General features: G+C 55.2%; 4 protein-coding genes across 4 annotated transcripts; 2 read left to right on the top strand and 2 right to left on the bottom strand.

The window, feature by feature from the left end:
* Window positions 1-4,608: 4,608 nt before the first annotated feature.
* Window positions 4,609-5,874, top strand: M409DRAFT_70392 (uncharacterized protein; the record flags this gene model as incomplete). Its single annotated transcript, XM_033818706.1, has 1 exon — window positions 4,609-5,874. The coding sequence occupies one exon, from the start codon at window positions 4,609-4,611 to the stop codon at window positions 5,872-5,874; it is 1,266 nt and encodes a 421-aa protein (XP_033661314.1).
* Window positions 5,875-6,772: 898 nt separating this feature from the next.
* On the top strand, window positions 6,773-9,442 carry M409DRAFT_29047 (uncharacterized protein; the record flags this gene model as incomplete). Its single annotated transcript, XM_033809288.1, has 1 exon — window positions 6,773-9,442. The coding sequence occupies one exon, from the start codon at window positions 6,773-6,775 to the stop codon at window positions 9,440-9,442; it is 2,670 nt and encodes an 889-aa protein (XP_033661313.1).
* A 306-nt stretch (window positions 9,443-9,748) lies between these two features.
* Window positions 9,749-11,002, bottom strand: M409DRAFT_29046 (uncharacterized protein; the record flags this gene model as incomplete). The annotated part of the gene is made up of 2 exons (XM_033809287.1): window positions 9,749-10,333; window positions 10,496-11,002. The coding sequence occupies 2 exons, from the start codon at window positions 11,000-11,002 to the stop codon at window positions 9,749-9,751; spliced, it is 1,092 nt and encodes a 363-aa protein (XP_033661312.1).
* Window positions 11,003-12,690: 1,688 nt separating this feature from the next.
* On the bottom strand, window positions 12,691-14,190 carry M409DRAFT_70389 (uncharacterized protein; the record flags this gene model as incomplete). Its single annotated transcript, XM_033818705.1, has 2 exons — window positions 12,691-13,103; window positions 13,158-14,190. The coding sequence occupies 2 exons, from the start codon at window positions 14,188-14,190 to the stop codon at window positions 12,691-12,693; spliced, it is 1,446 nt and encodes a 481-aa protein (XP_033661311.1).
* Window positions 14,191-16,170: the final 1,980 nt, after the last annotated feature.

Here is a 16,170-nt window from a genome sequence, read left to right as displayed (position 1 = left end):
AGGACGGAGGCCCTGGACAAGGCGCTGCCGACTTGGCGAGTTGGCAGGACGCTGGAAACAGGGCATCAAGGGCCATGCGTTGGCATCAGCTGCGCCACAGCTCGAAGCGAAGGAGGAGAAGCGAAAGTGGTCGACGCCCACCACCACCCACCAGCAAATCTACTACTGCAGCTATCATCATCCTCCTCCACCTCGGACATGCCCGCCCACCGCGATGACGCGCGCTGGAAACGCGACGTGAGCACGCGATGTCGTGGGAGCTAAAGGCGTTTAAGCTCACGCTGTGGCTTGCGACCGACCTGGCCACCGGAGCGTTTGATGAGCTGGACGTGTGGAAGTGGCGGGTGTTAGATGATGATAACTGCATGGCGAAGCTGGTGCAAGCGACGCGCAGCGATTGCGGCATGCTGCCCATCATTAGCATCACCGCCGCCGGTGATGGTTATTGGGTTCTCGACGACGCCGGAGGACGCCATCGCGGACTTCGAGAGCATGTCCCGGGTGGGCGACTGATCTCAATCAATGCTCAGGAGGCATCTTTGGCGATGGCATTATCATTGCTCCGTTCCCTGCCCAGCTGACGCCAGCCCGACCAAGTGACCTGCTGCAGCTGCAAGTAGACGAGGCGCAGCCAAAACGAGCTGGAGAACAGACGAGCACTTCGAGTATCTGCTGCGCTGCAGAGAAGGGCCGTATCGTGCTGTGTTTTCCAGAAGTCGTAAAGTGCCAGACGTGAGCTTCCCTCAAGCGGCTAGCTGACTGCGTCGATCTTAAGAGGCACCACCGGTGAGGTATCGTGGGTATCTCTGTTCCGTGCCGCCTCCGTGGATAGAGTTGCGGAGAGTGAGAGGGAAAGCTGACACGGCGGTTCGATTCGACGTTGTTGATGCGGAGAACGCAATCAAAGCCGCTTGGCGAGGTATGGAAAGGACTGTACCGGTCTGAAAGCAGAAGGGGCTTTGTTGTAGCAGCCCAGAAAGACGTCGTCGAATCGAGATCTGGTTGTTCGTGGGATTTTCGAAATTCCTACTACGCCTCTGAACCCCTTCTTCTTCTTCAAGTTCAGGGTTCATCTGTCCCTGAAACTCTGAGCTGTGGTATGTGAACGCTTCCTGAAGCAAGGCTTTCGACCTCACCTGGCGGTGCACAGTACGTACATGTACATATCTGTATGCTGCGACTGAGACCGGCAGCGGGTGAGAGGACTTATGCAGTCTAATGTATGTATCTATACGCCTGACAGCCGCCGTACGTCATCCCAACCTACACATAACAATATGGCACGCGACAGTCGCACACGCGTAGATTGGCCTGTGAAATTTTGCCGGCTTAGTCGTGTCGTAGCGTGCAGTGGTTGAGCGACGTTGTCTCAATCCGCCTGCTGACACTGGCACTCAAGCCTGTTCGTGGCCAGGCCGCTTCACCGTAAACGGCGTTGCCACGGCAGGCCGGAAAATATTACATACTGTCTTGCTGGAAGCGAGCAGCGGCGGCGCAAGGGAGGAAAAGTTGAGAGCATGGAGAAGCGTGACGCTGTATTACTATGGGCTCCGCAACGAGGTCGGGCGGTCAGGATTTGCGTTTCAAGGTCGCGTCTGTACTCGCCGAGGGACCGAATAATGACCTCAAGCTCGACGAGTACACGGTCAGCGTGGAACAGGCGGCGGCTGCGGTGCGTGCTGCAGGCACCGTGAGAGACGAGCTCGGGTGCCCAGAAAGCATTGGATCTGCGGCAGCAAGCAAACAATTGTGCTACCGTCGTCGAGGGCGGGACTGGGTCGACGGTAACGAGGGTTATGCAGCGTCTAATGGCTTGCTTCATCGTGCAGCAGCACCCTGGGCGGGAGGCGAGGGCATCGCCGGCGACACAACGTGCCCGGGGCGCTTAAGAAGCCATCGACGGGCGGTGGAGTGGACGATGCAAATGACGAGGTGCGTTTTGATGCCAGACTCGTGTCTGATGAGAGCGAACGCGTCTCAGACGGCACGCGGCTATCTGCATCCCAGAGTGCTGGGTGCGCTGGCTCCCATGCAGCTGCTGGGATGGCGTCGCAGGACGAGCGAGGATGACTGGCCGACAGTCTTTCCTCCCCGGGCTGCGTGCTAACATTCCGCGCACCTAGCTGCAGACGGGAGCAGGGAGCAGCGGCGGCGGTGATTCGACGTCGAGTGACGGCGGGTGGGCCTGGACGCCGCCGTGCCAGATGTCAGAGAGAAGATGATAATGCGTGTGAGAGAAAAGGTGAGTGCGTGAGTGCGCGAGGCGTGAGTCGTGTGCCGGGCATGAGTCGTCCACGCGCGGAAGGCACGAGGCGCCGCGGTGGAATAGCGATGCTCAGCCTGCTACCACGTCTCGGGCGGGCAGTCAGTGGATTTGATGGGCGATTGATTGATGGTTGATGGGCGGCGGGCGGATCTGCAGGAGTGAGTGGCCGGGCAGGAAATCTCGCCAGCAACACGCATCGCCCGCATCGCCGTCCGGTCTGGTGCTGGCGGGCTGGTACAGAATAGCTGCCGTCGTCCAACACGACAGGCGGGAGTGGCTCGCAGCGGGCATTGGCGTCGAAGGGCCAGGATGGGCGTGTGCAAGGAAGAGGACGAGCGGCGGGCTAGCACCAGTCGGTCGCAGCGAAGTCTAATTCACAGCGGGCCAAGCTGGGCGAGGACCCACCCAGCACCAGCAGACACGGCGCTGGTGCTGCTGCGTTTCGTCTGTCTTGTCTCGCTGCTGGCCCGATCACCTCCTTCTCTCCTCCGCCCTCCTCTTCTGTCCACGCTCTCCAATTTGCAATGGAGCCTTGAGCAACAGGGAGCTGTACATTTGCCAGAGACCGCCCGCGTCTTCGGCAAAGTCGCTCGCTGCCCTCCGGGACCTCCTTGCCGCCTCGTCAAACGGTGTCGTGACCATTGCAGAGTCTTCTACCGTGGACTGTGCGTGGCCAGCCTGCACGCCTCTACACCTCGCCGCCGTCTTAACCTCGTCGACCTCTCCTCTTCGTTGACCGTAGAGCCCCTCGACGCCTCCTCCCCACGCCGCCTCGAACACCACCGCCTCCTCCAACTCCTCCCCCCATTGACCCTGAGCACTGCACTCGAGCCCCGGCCTCGGTGCATTGAGAAAAGGTGAGACTGAGAGTCCGTCGACATGAGATGCAGAGAGGAAAGCCCCCGTCCAGGCATTGGCAAATGCCACACGAGAGACCTGGATTCCACCCCTGGGGCGGAGGTTGGCACGTATCGCGTGCCTCCCTCCAATCCGCCCCTCCACGGCTTAGCAACCGAAGGCCTGGAATTTGCCATTGGAACTTCCCCACCATCACCAATTCGAACATCTCCCCCTTGATGAACACGCTCGACTGCGAGTACGGGTTGAATGAATAGGTGGGGTCTGAAAGCGACGGGTTAGTGGGCTTCAGCTGGCAAGCGGCTTGCATTTGATATCCATCTCCAAACGACCTGGGCAATTGGTTTTCATCAATACAAACCAACAACGACTGGATCACGTCCAGCCGCAATCTCGATTTCCGATCACCATCACATCACCGACCGTTCAACACCCTGCAGCCCGTCTGGAATACCCGTTCGTCACGGACCCACACCACCTGTCAGTGACGGAAGACCACAGCTTCGATGAAATGAGATTGCTGTCTGCATTCCTCCAAGTTTCTGGAACCCATCAATACCTGTGTAAATTACCCTGGCCTCACCAACTGGTGTCGCGTGACTGGGATTCGTCACTCTTCTGGACCTCTTCTCTGCAACTCACGGTCTTACTCCGGCTCGAATGGAGTAAATTTGCTGACAGACCATTTCAACAGCAATCAGAATTACAATCGCCCTTGACTACCGCGACGTCGACAACAGAGCAGGTCCAACCATCCCTGTCGACAGCAACGCCTTCTACGGCCCATCATCGAGGTACGTTGGTATCTTCCATCCTCATCCGCCAATTCACGGCAGCACCCTCCTTGCTCGATCGTACATTGCTGTCCAAAGAGGGCAAGGCTAAACATTCCCCAGACTCTTCACGGAAGCTTCTGCCAGATCTTCGACCAGACCAGCATTCACTACCGACAGCGGAGGCGTTAGTTCGTTCTCTGCTTCCAGTGAAGGCCCAACCGAGCAACCGAGAACAATCTCGACGGAATTCCTGCCAATCGCCTTCGTCGTCGTGGCTCGCAAGGAGACGATTCGTTCGCCGTATCGCGCCCACTCTCACACCCACGGCCATTCTAGTAAATCTCTGTAATCTAATTCCCAAGGTATGCACCCTGTCCTGGCGAGTGGCCTTACATGGAGCCATTGCGATGACGCCAAAACATGGAGCGCGACAAGGAGGCTGACACGTTCCAGGTGCCATTCGAGGGATTGTCTATAACCTGCACCTCAGACGTCCATTCGTCGACGGTCTCTGTTCTAGACTGTTGATTCTTTTGGCCCCACGTTACCAACTAATTTCAATCCTTTACGGCACGTCCACAACACGGACACACACTCTTTAATAGTTCACTTGCTGAACGCACGCTCCTTTGCACAAACGCTGCGACTCGTCAATCCTGGAGACCTGACAGTCTGTTCACCCAACCTCACCTCCATCTTGGATTCAACATGGCCTACCAACCACATCTTCAGCAGCTTCCGGCACCAAGGCCTTTTCCGGCATTCGGATATTGCGACTCCTACTTTGTAGAGAACCACGACGACGACGATGGCGTCTATGCACGTGCCTCTGCAGAACGTGAGCGTGTTCGAAACGTCGCCAAGCTCCGGCAAAAGGCACTCGGTGAGGAGCTCTCGCGTTCAACAGCCGAAGAATACCAAGAAGACGTACTCGACCACATGGAGCACATGGAAGCCGAGACGATGCCCGATATTCAGTCCATCGAGATCCAGACCGAGATCCAATGGTTTATGAGGCCATATCTCCTGGACTTCCTGCTCGAGGCCCATCATGCTTTCCAGCTACTGCCGGAGACGCTTCACTTGGCAGTCAACTTGCTCGACCGATACTGCTCGAAACGTGTGGTGTATAAGAGACACTATCAGCTTGTCGGTTGTGCTGCTCTCCTCATTGCCGCGAAGTATGGCGACCGCAAGGAACGAGTGCCCACCATCAGAGAGCTCAAGTCGATGTGCTGTTCATTATACGATGATGATATGTTCACACAGATGGAGTGGCACGTTCTGCAGACCCTCAACTGGGTTATTGGTCACCCAACCATCACCAGCTTTCTGCAACTCGCCTTGACAGAAGTCGCCTTCGATCCAGAGTTGGAGCACATGTCGTGGTACATCTCGGAACTGGCCCTGTACCACAAGGAGTTCATCCCAGTACGACCGTCGGTCATGGCTCGATCTTGCCTCGCATTGGCACGATGCATCCTCGCACGGCAACAGTCACGGTACGAAGACTGGTCTGCAAGATACGACCCTCAAGTGGTCTTGAACCTCTCAAACCACCTCGGTCATCCATCACAGGCACTTTTGAGGAAGTACTCGTCACCTCATCTCTCATCAGCATCGACGACCATCGAAATGTTCCTCAAGCACCAAGCCATGCTTGCTCGACAGGTGGCCCAGCCATCAGTGAATGAACTGCCTCGCATGGACATCGACTCGGTGCCATCCACCTACCTCACGCCGCAGACGCCACAAAAGCCTGGCTACACTGCTGGCGTGCAAATACACGGCATGCTGACGCCCCCAATCACGCCGGACAAGGATCAAGTGATCGCAGTCAATCCGAGCTACGGGGCTGGCTTACCGCGGGTAGTGCCTCAGTGCACACCCACGCCGCCACCAACTGGAGAGCAACACATCAGCTTCCCAGTACCTCCACAGCAGTATATGCCACAACCGCAGTTCGTCCAATAGCGATCACTGTGTGTATTAGTCCTGTATGACCGCCGCATAGCAGCATCAGCATAGCATTGAGCGTTGCATTTTTTTTTGAGCTGTCTCGTTTTCTTATGTCTGTACTAGCTTAGCCGCAGCAACACCCAAGACGCCCGTCACACATAGACGATGGGGATTGGGGGAAAGTCGGCCGGGGGACAGCATGTGTTTGGGGAATCAAAAGCACACCGGGCATATTTACCTAGTGGGAATCAGATTGACACAAGGGGACACGGGAAACAACAAGAAGAAGAACAACAACAACAACAACAATAAGAAGATTGATCACTCGGAATCAGCGAGGCGCAGTCTGAGGAATGGCTCTTCTTTTCTTAGCAGCGACAGATACCCATTTGAAACTATACATATGTTGCTTAGTTCAAAAAACTTTCGAGCCGCAGTTGTGCCTCGCTTCATGTTCGGTGCTCGTGCACTTGCTTGGTCGTACGAATGAAAGGCCTCGTATAGCAGAGACTTCATCAAGATTTGAAGGAGAAGAAGAAACGATATCGTGCTTGAAGCAATTTGGATTCCCTTGACCAAGTCAATGCCAGTAAAACACGAGACAGGCAGCTGTTTATGTCTTATCTTTAATACCTGTAACAAGTCCACGCCGATCAGAAACGTCTTGGACTCGTGCCGGAGCAATCTTCAATCTTCATTTCATGAAGACGGACCTCCGTCCGCACCCTGCACCATGTTCCCGGCGCTAACGGGTAGCCGCATAACCGCTTTAGCGCATGTTTAGCGGCTGCTAGTAAATTTTCGTGAGTGAAGCAACCGCGACCAAGACGAGATCAATGGCAGCACCGCAAGCGAGGCCGTCGACATGAAGGAGACGAAATTCCGAGCATAAAACCACATTCGCCCACGACCAATGGACGTCCACCGCTCCCGTTTCGTTCCCTACCCAAGCTCCGCCATCACCGCCGTCGCTTTCTCTCGCTCCAGCAACGATGGCCTGCAACCAGGACAACCGCAACCGGCGCTGAAACTCGCGATCGGCCGCTCGAACGGGCAGATTGAGATATGGAATCCCCAGGGAGGGAAGTGGTGTCAAGAGACGATTTTCCCCGGAGGACACAAGAGCATCGATGGGCTGGTGTGGACACGCGAGGCGGATGAGAAAGATGCGGAGGGACAGATTGTGCTTGGGCAGCATCGGCTGTTCAGTATTGCGTCTTCGCCGGATGTGACGGAGTGGGATCTGGAGCGGGGAGAGGTGAAGAGGAAGTCGACGGGGAATTTCAGTGAGGTTTGGTGTTTTGCTGCGCAGCCTAGGGCGTCGAAGGAGGGTGCTTCGCAAGAGATTGTGGCGGGTTGTGGAAATGGGGCGATTGTGCTTCTGACCACGGAAGACAGTGATTTGCAGTTCAAGAAGTTTGTGGCGAGAGTGAGCGGGAAGAAGGCACAATGCATGAGCATCACCTATCAGACTCCGACTCGTGTCGTTGCTGGGTTTGGAGACAGTTCAATTCGTGTTTTCGACACACGCAATGGGTCGGTGGTGCGATCTATGAGTGTTGGCGCTGGAGTTCCTGGTGCACCCAAGAACTCGATTGTCTGGCAGGTGAAGTGTCTTCCAAATGGAGATATTGTATCTGGCGACTCGAATGGCGAGATTGTCTTCTGGGATGCGAGGTCATGTTCTCTTTCACAGCGTATCAAGGGCCACGACTCGGAATGCTTGGATTTGATCGCGAGCGCCGACGGCAAGACTATCATTTCTGGCAGCCTGGATGGAAGACTGGCCGTGTTTCGCCAGAGCATGAACATGGGCGGCAGAATGAGGTGGGCGAAGAGTCACCACAGAAGAACGCACGAGGGAGAAATCAAGTCCATGTCCGCGTTTGACAGTGACGGTCTCAGCGTGGTGGTGTCCGGAGGACCTGACCTTGTGCCGGTCGTCACACCATTACGAGAGAACGGGAAAGAGAACTACAAAACACTACCGGAACTCCCACAGCAACCTCACCTTGTGAGTGCACGCCATGCCAGGCTTCTAGTGAGCTGGTACGAGAACACGATCAGCGTATGGCGAATCGCTCGCAAACCTGCCGTGGATCCAGCTCAGGAGCCTCTGCAATCACGAAAGCTGGTGGCCAAGATTGTGCTGCATGGCCAGTCCACCATTCGAAGCGTTTCAATGTCCGAGGATGGACGAGTCCTTGCTGCGTCAACTGATGCCGAAACGAAAGTTTTCCAATTACGAAGACGGTCAGATGTCGAAGCGCTTGGGGTACGGAAGCTGGACATCCCCAGCACGCTTGCTTCGTCTGGTGCTCGTTTGGTCGGATTTTCGCCGGATGGCAAGTGGCTCACGCTGGTAACGCTGGACAACGAGGTGTATGTGGCTCGGCTCACTTCCAACCCATCCAAGCCAAAGCAGGTTCAAATCATCAACAAGGTCGTCGAGCTGGAACGCCAACATCGACCAATGGCTTCTCAATCGGCCCTTCGAAACTATGAGCAGACCATCACTCGGGTCGCCTTTGCTTCAGACAGCTCTGTTCTGGTAGCAAGCGACAACTCTGGCCATCTCGACTCGTGGGTGCTCGAAGGCCATGAAGATCCTACTGCGCCTGCGGTCGATGTCACCAAGGACAACTCTAAGAAAGGCGCTTCTGAAGACAGCTCTGACGATAGTAGCGACGATGACGATGAGCTTTGCGTTTTCTATGGACAGCACTGGACGGAAAATCCTGCTGGCCATCTCCTTCCCAACTTGGACTCCATGCCATTAGTACTCTCCTTTAGACCGATGCCTTTGCAAGATCAGCAGAACGGTGCAGTCAATGGCAATCCAGGGGTTCATGCCACCAGACACAACCCTCACGCTCACTCACATGAGCTCCCTAAAGGCCAACATCGACTCTGGATCATGACAGCGAAGCACCAGATGTACGAATTTGAAGTCCTGACCGGCAAGCTGAACGACTGGAGCCGAGCAAACCCAACATCGATCCTGCCTGAAGACTTCACCAAGCTGAAAGACAGGGTCATGGGCGCAGTGTGGGACGTAACCTCGAAACGAGAACGCCTGTGGCTATACGGTTGCTCATGGATGTTCATGTTCGACGTTTCCCCCGCCGGCCTCAGCGAACGCCCTTCAAGCAACAAGAAACGCAACGCCGAGCAAACTCGTCTCGACGCCAAGCGCCAAAAGACCAGCGGCGCAGGCAGCAAGATGATTTCCTCCCACAGGGAAGGTCTCCCAGAGTCCATCAAGCGTTACGAGGACGGCGCGTGGACCGACGTGAGTCTCGACCGGGCAATCAAGCCTGCTGACGACGAGTCCGACCAGGATGAGGAAGTGGACGCACGGTTGAGACTTACGCGTTTGAGGGCCGCTGATGGTGAGGACCAGCAACAAGTGGTGAAGAGTGAGTCACAATCATCGCATCGGCCTTGGTGGTGCACGTTCAAGTACCGGCATATACTGGGTGTGGTGCCTTTGGTGGATGATGCGTCGGTGGATGACGAGAGGCCGCTTGAGGTTGCGGTGGTGGAGAGACCGCCGTGGGAGGCGTTGAAGGCTGAGAAGTAGAACGTACGCACGACATTCGGAGGATTGTCTCAATCAACAGCCAGGCTCTGTACAAGATGACGGTAGAGTGAAAGTGAGAAAATGTACAATCTCGTGACACTTGGTCATTACGTGCGCTTTCAGTCTGATATAATCTAAAAACCCTCCTCTGGTTGACATGTCTCCGTTATAGCTAAAACTGTCCGTTGGTATCATAATGAGCGCTTTTCCTCGCGCCCTTTCATCGACAAATGACATGCATGACCGCCCACCAGTAGAATCAAGTAACGCCATTCGCTATGATCATCCTTTCACACAAGTCATGCTTTACGCATGTCTGTACGGCTCAAAGCCCACACCCTGGTGCTGATGGTTGTGGGTGGTAGTAGGCGCCGAGTACGGGTTCGGTTGGCCGTACTCCTGCAGCGGCACCTGGTCATCGTGACCGCCCTGATACGGCGACGCAACACGCTGGTAGCCGTTCCCGGCGAAACCACCCGTCTTCTCGACCTGCAGACCTCGGCCACGGGCGTAGGGGTCTTTGGGTGCGGCGTTCCACAGCCCGCCCTTGTTGCTGCGATGGTGCGGGTTCGAGCGTCCCGAGCAGCAGCACACGCTGAACAGCCAGAAGAGCGTGGCGGCCCAGGAGAAGGCGACGGAGAGCCAGGTGACGGTGAGGGCTTGGTGGCCGAGGGAGAATTTGATGCCGTAGTCTTTGAGGGCTTCGTTGAGGGCGGAGACGAGGATGGCGAAGAGGATGGTCGAGGTCAGCACCGCGGCGATGTTGAAGAGCGACGAGACGAAGCTGAGGATCCAGGTGATGAAGCTGCCCCAGCGGGAGAAGATGGCGAGGATGCCGAGGATTAGGGTCGCGAGGGTGGTCCAGAAGGAGATTTGGTAGGCGATCCACATCTGGGAGGGGGGTTAGTTTGGTTTGTTTTTTTTGGGAAGGAGCTGGGAGGAGATGTTGTTGAGTGCTGGCGGTAGCAGGAGCGAGGAAGACACATGCCTTCCCCGTAAGAGCCAGCAGCCTGCCCAACAACCATCATCCTCTCCAATTCAGATTGTACTCACCCATTTTGCAACCTTCTTGTACGCATTCAACGCCTTGCGTCCACTACTCCCCAAAATCTCATCCTCATAATCATCAATATTATCCTTCGCGCTATTAATCGCGCTCTCGACCGCATTATCACTCGAACTCGTCGACGTCGCATTCGTGCCATTCGTAATCGTGAACCCAAACACATCCAGCGGGTCGAACACAAACTGCGACTCGCGCTTGGAGCAATAGTCGAGCTTGCCGTCGGTGCTGTTGGAGCTGCAGTAGTTGGAGAGGTAGATGTCGTAGACCTCGGCGAGGCTGCCGTCGGACTTGACGCTGTCGATGGCGAGGGAGATGACGGAGTTGGAGGAGCTGCTGCCCGCCGTGAGGTTGGTGAGGTTCGCTTGGAAGAAGGAGTAGGAGGTCAGGGTGCCCTTGTTCCAGCCGGCGACTTCGATGAGGATGAGGCAGATGAAGGAGGCGAGGGTCAGCGCCATTGGCGTGAAGATGCAGGCTATTCTGCCTGCTTTGCCCATGGTTGCGGTTGTTTTGTTTGTTTGGTGGTGAGAGTAGGTCGGGAGTTGTTGTCAGCGAAGAAACAGGTGACGTTGATCCTTCGCGATGCTGTGCTGAAAACGACAGACAGAAAACCAAGTGACGACGGCGACGACGGTGGTGATGATGAGAGGAAGACGAAGAAAGGCTGATGAGCAAAGCAGCAACAAGCCGAGACAATATAATTACCGGAGTTGTCACTCTGCAGTGAGCAAAGCCCGCCTTTGACGATGGCGCAGCAGTGCAATGCTGCAGACGTGGCGCTGGACAGACCAAACGCGTTACAGCCGCAGCACACCCAGCCTTACTTTAGCCTTTGCCTAGCTTTACTATTCCAGTCCCCAGCAACCTCCAAGTCAGCAAATCACTCATTAAGCGACATATTATTCTGGCTTGCCATTCCGTTTGGCTGTGCTGCACTACTTTACATTCGTTCTCGCAGAGATCTTCTTCAATACCCAAAACCATCGTACTCGTTCAGCCGTCATTCATCCACCCCAGTCAACACCGCGTCCGCTGGCTTGGCCTTTGACTTTTCGCCCCAGACTACCGGGCACCGGGCGACGGCCCGTCGATGTGAAACAGCAAAGAAAGAGACTTTGCCACGAGCGCCGCGTCACGGGCCACTATCACCGTCGAACAACCGTGCAAAGGTTTCGTGATGCGGTGACGCCAGCGATAGAAGACATTCGTCGTCGTCGTTTGATGCTTGTGATTTGAGCATGTCCAGCTGAGATGGACTCTCCGAACGTAACTCTTACTGATCATCCGCATTGGCAAATGGTCAAGTAGTCAGCAGTAAGCAGTAAAAGTCGGTGCCGTTCTTAGCACGAGCTTCTGCTACATTACGTCGAGAGAAGATCTACAGACGAACTCGTCACAACATCGAGGGAGATCATGAGCATGAGCATGCTGGGTGTTGTCTTGCCAGCCATCTCAATTCTCCAGTGGTTGTTGTTTCGTCAAGGCAACATTCGTGCAGCTGCAATGACGAATGCTTTTCTCGGCAGCGGGCGATGTCGACTAAGCCTCTATTTTTAGATGCTTCGGATCCAACCTCGGGGTTGGCATTTCACGTGGGCTCAGAGTCAAAGGCCACTTCTCAATGTCTAAGATATATTACTTGACGGGCCTGAGGCAAACATATCAATGAACAGATGTGAAGTGCACATTGTGATTGAAGATTTTTCGATTTTGGTCACGTTGCTCTCTTCTCCACGACGAACAGCACGCTTTCTCCCTCCCGATGATGCCCATCCCATCTGTGCCCCTTTGACGTTTAGACATTGAAAACGCTAGTAGACTCCATAGCCAGTAATGCAGCTCATATTCAATTCCCCCCCATGAGCGAAAGACGTACGTGATCCGTGATACCGTAATGCATGCTCAATCCAAAATCCCAGTGGTATACGCTCCGAGTTGCTCCATGTTGCTCCTGTTTAACACCGTGCCGACCCAAGTCGATAGAAAACAAACGAGAAATGGCGATTCTCAAAAAGACGTCGCGCTGCGTCGGTGACATACGAAATCGGGGTATGCTGCAAAGACAAATCCAAACTGCGCCGATGCTAGATCGCGTCAAGATGTCACAATGATAGGGTCCCTCGAGGTTGGAAGCCATTCGAGGCGACGTGAAGGCGAATGAGGTGTTTGAAGAGTGGTGTCAAAGTCACTGTTGTCGTCGGTCGGGGTTGCGTCGTGCCTCTCTTGCACGATTGCGCTCTTCTTGCCGTGTTTCTGCGGCTTTCTGTGCGTCTGGATCTGCTCGATATGGTCGATCGGCCTTGACTCCATCACCGCCAGGAAGTATGCGGCTAACGTTATAAGCAAGTGCTTCGATGACGATTTTGCGGAGGTCGGCATCCTCTTTCATGTCCTCGGCATTCAAGCGGAAGCGTTCCTTCTTGTCCATGTCGCGACGGCGCATGGTCTTGATTTCTTGGATGATATGCATCAGCACGCCTTCCGAGCACTTGTTGCGTTCTGAGGCGTGCTCAGTCGGGTTGCGAACATAACGCCGCGTGACATCTTGACAGCCATCGGCAGAGAAGGCGATGCAGTATGAAAGCTTCTTACCCCAGCCTGGATGCGATGTTAGCAACGGACGATGGTTTCACGTGAGAGGGCAAGACGTACCTTGAGTGTAAAGCAGGGGCGCATCCCATGCCTCTTCACAGCAGTCAACATGCACCCATCTTCGACGATGTGCACTGTAGATCTCAGTCCAGACATGGTCCTCAGCATTCCATATCCATCGCACTCGGCTTCCAATAGCCCGGCAGAGCATCGTGAAACAGTTAGCCCATTCTCCTACACGTCCTCTCCGTGTTTGGAGTAGAACGAATGCGTCGTTATATCGCGGAAATCGCTCGAATGAAAGGCATCGCTGGTTGCTGCATTGGTAGAGTTCGACTCGGTTTGCGCCTCGTGCGGATTCGTCCGGTAGAGGTGCTACCATACCAGTACCAATGGTCCTCGCATGGCAAGTCGAGCACTTGGGGTTGTTGACCCACTCGAAGAAGTCATTCTTGAACCACTTCATCAATGCGCGCACGACACAGTCCTGGTATCCCCATGCTGCCTTGGTGTTTGGTCCTAGGGATGCGGCCTCGGCTTGGAAGAGGTCAGACTCCTCCTGTGCCTCGTCGTATATCCTTTGCAATGGAATAACCCTGAGCGCCTCGTCTAATAACCCTGGATTCTCCCACTTGCAAGGCGTGTTCGAAAGTGATAGGAGCATGTTTCGGAATCGAAGTGACTTGTTGTCGGTCGGTGGCGTGGGTACGGTTGGAATGTTCTTAATCGACGAGTATGCTGGAGGCGGTGATCTCGGCGGCGCAATGCCTTCCTGAGGTTCTGAAGTAGGAACTGGAGGTGCTTCTCGTGATGGTGGAGGTGGGGTCGGCTCTGAGGATTCGTCGTCGCCTTGTCGTCGCGGAGGCGGCGGCGGCGGCGCTCGCCTGGGCTCGACAACGATATCGGTGGGTATCCTGGACGAAGTACTTCGCTGCGAACCTGGCCTTCGACTCAATTCGTTCATGCGCTTCGTAGAAAGTGTGCGTCGGAACTGAGCAGTGAGGTCGGCGGCCCAGGTATCCGGTAACTCCTGGGGCGGGGGCACAGGCTTTCGTCGAGGGACGCCATTGTTGTTCGGATTCTGGTCTGCCATGGTCGCGATGTTACGGTCGAAAGAATGCGAATGAGCGTTGCGGTCGAGGGGTTGCGATGTTGAAGGGGAGTCGAGCGCGGCGGTGCTCAGCGCGATCTGCACAGCCGAATCGACTTGGCTGGGCGCAGGAGAGAGGGCGTTTCGCGGCGACGACAACGACGGAGGGGGAGGACGAATTCGACGTTGTTGTTGTTCTCGTCGTCGTCGTCGAGTGTACACTCGCGCCACGGAGCGAATGGCAGTACGGACGGTGAGGAGGGTCGGTTTAGGTGAAAAGCGAGAGAGGGTGTTTCGCGGCTGGCTTGCGTGGCAAGCACGGACCCCCAGACGAGATGACGAGGCCTCTCACACCCCCCTACCACTACCCCGTCTACCGTGTGCGGCCTGACCACCGCGACGAGGACGCAGCGAATATAACACCCGCATCCCTCGTCGCAACGCTGAGGGCGACGTCGTCCTGTTGGCGGCCTACGCATGCCAGAGGCGACTGCGCAGACACTCGTCGCCGCCCCCAACTCCTGGATGCTTGGTACTGCCTAGCAGACCACGCAATCTGGAGAGGTCCCACTACGACGCGCTTCACTGCAGGGCGAGGGTCCGATGACTTTGATCGTAGAGATTTGCGCTGCCAGGCATCCATCTGCTGTCGCCCTTCGTCTATCGCTACAACTCAGGCATCGTTAATGCGCGTCCTCACAGTCTTTCGCGCCTGAGATATGTTTCAACTGTGGCGCGTGTCCTGGTTTCATTGCTTTTTCTCGGCCTCACTTGTACTAGGGATGGCTGTGCTCGAGAGAGTCAGGGTCTCTCTATCACAGACACGTGGTCAAGTGCCACTGACATATGCCCTCCTAAAACATCCCATACAGTCTCAATCATCGATTCCTCCACCTCAGACTGCATTCCACGCCTTCTTGACCGTCGTCACATGCTACTGACGTTGACCTATTCGGTATCCAGAACACCTCGACATTTGCATTATTGCTCACATCCTTCCGACCAGGACCCCCAGCTCCAACGCGGCTGCAAGGCCTTGGCACCAACACATCTCATTAGAGTATGACTTGCGATTACGAAAGCTGTCTCTGCTGAGCTGTCACAAGAACGTCAGTCGACCACCAACATCGCCTCTGTGCGAAGAGCTTTCTTCGCCTTTCCCTCCACACGGAAGGATCGCGGTCCAAGAGCGGTGTCAGACCGACTGCAAGTACTTGCCAAACCGATTTCTTGACTGGCGAACTCCGTTGTATTGGCAACAATAATTTCAATTGATCCACCATGAGTACCACTTCTGGCAGTTGCATTACAAACTGGAACACAGCTCACGATAGAAAAGACAGCCCATCGTGTCCACTTTGCACAATTTACGCATCTTCTCACCGAAATGACATCTGTAACACCAACCCTCCAAGGGGCGACGTAAGCCCTTGGCAATGGAAGAAGAAGCAATCCATCACCTGCCCGAAGACGTCGAACCAAACGTAGTCTCCGCAGTCCGTATACGAAAGACAGCTAAGACCACTGCCAACGTAGACCTTTCGATATCCAACGCTCATCAATCACGTTCATCGATCAACAAGCTTTCCACCAAACACGCACGCTTTCAATAGTCTCTACAACTGCTACCAGGGCACCACGAGGCACGATTGCGAATGCCAAAGTCTTGGCTGTGGATGATGACCAACGCACAAACGACGAATACCACCGAGAAGTGAAGGACACCGTTGACGCGGCCCGCTACGCGTGGTTCCCACTTGCTCACTCTTTTCGTATGTTCGGATACTTGTTCGTTTTTAGTCATGCCAAATGCCGATGTGCTACTTTGTTGTGGAGGGATTGCAAAGGCCGATATGTCCACTCGGCGGGATTTGGAGGGTACGTCGTTGTTGAGGTCTAAAGGATGGATCGGGACGCCGGCACGAGATGAATTCAATGGTGAGCAATGCGGATCCGTGATGCGGTCTGCAGGTTCCGACCGTA

This window comes from Zasmidium cellare (assembly GCF_010093935.1).
Source record: "Zasmidium cellare ATCC 36951 unplaced genomic scaffold M409scaffold_48, whole genome shotgun sequence".
NCBI lineage: Eukaryota > Fungi > Ascomycota > Dothideomycetes > Mycosphaerellales > Mycosphaerellaceae > Zasmidium > Zasmidium cellare.
The sequence above is the reverse complement of the archived record's forward strand: the minus strand, read 5'-3'. Positions and strand labels throughout refer to the sequence as shown.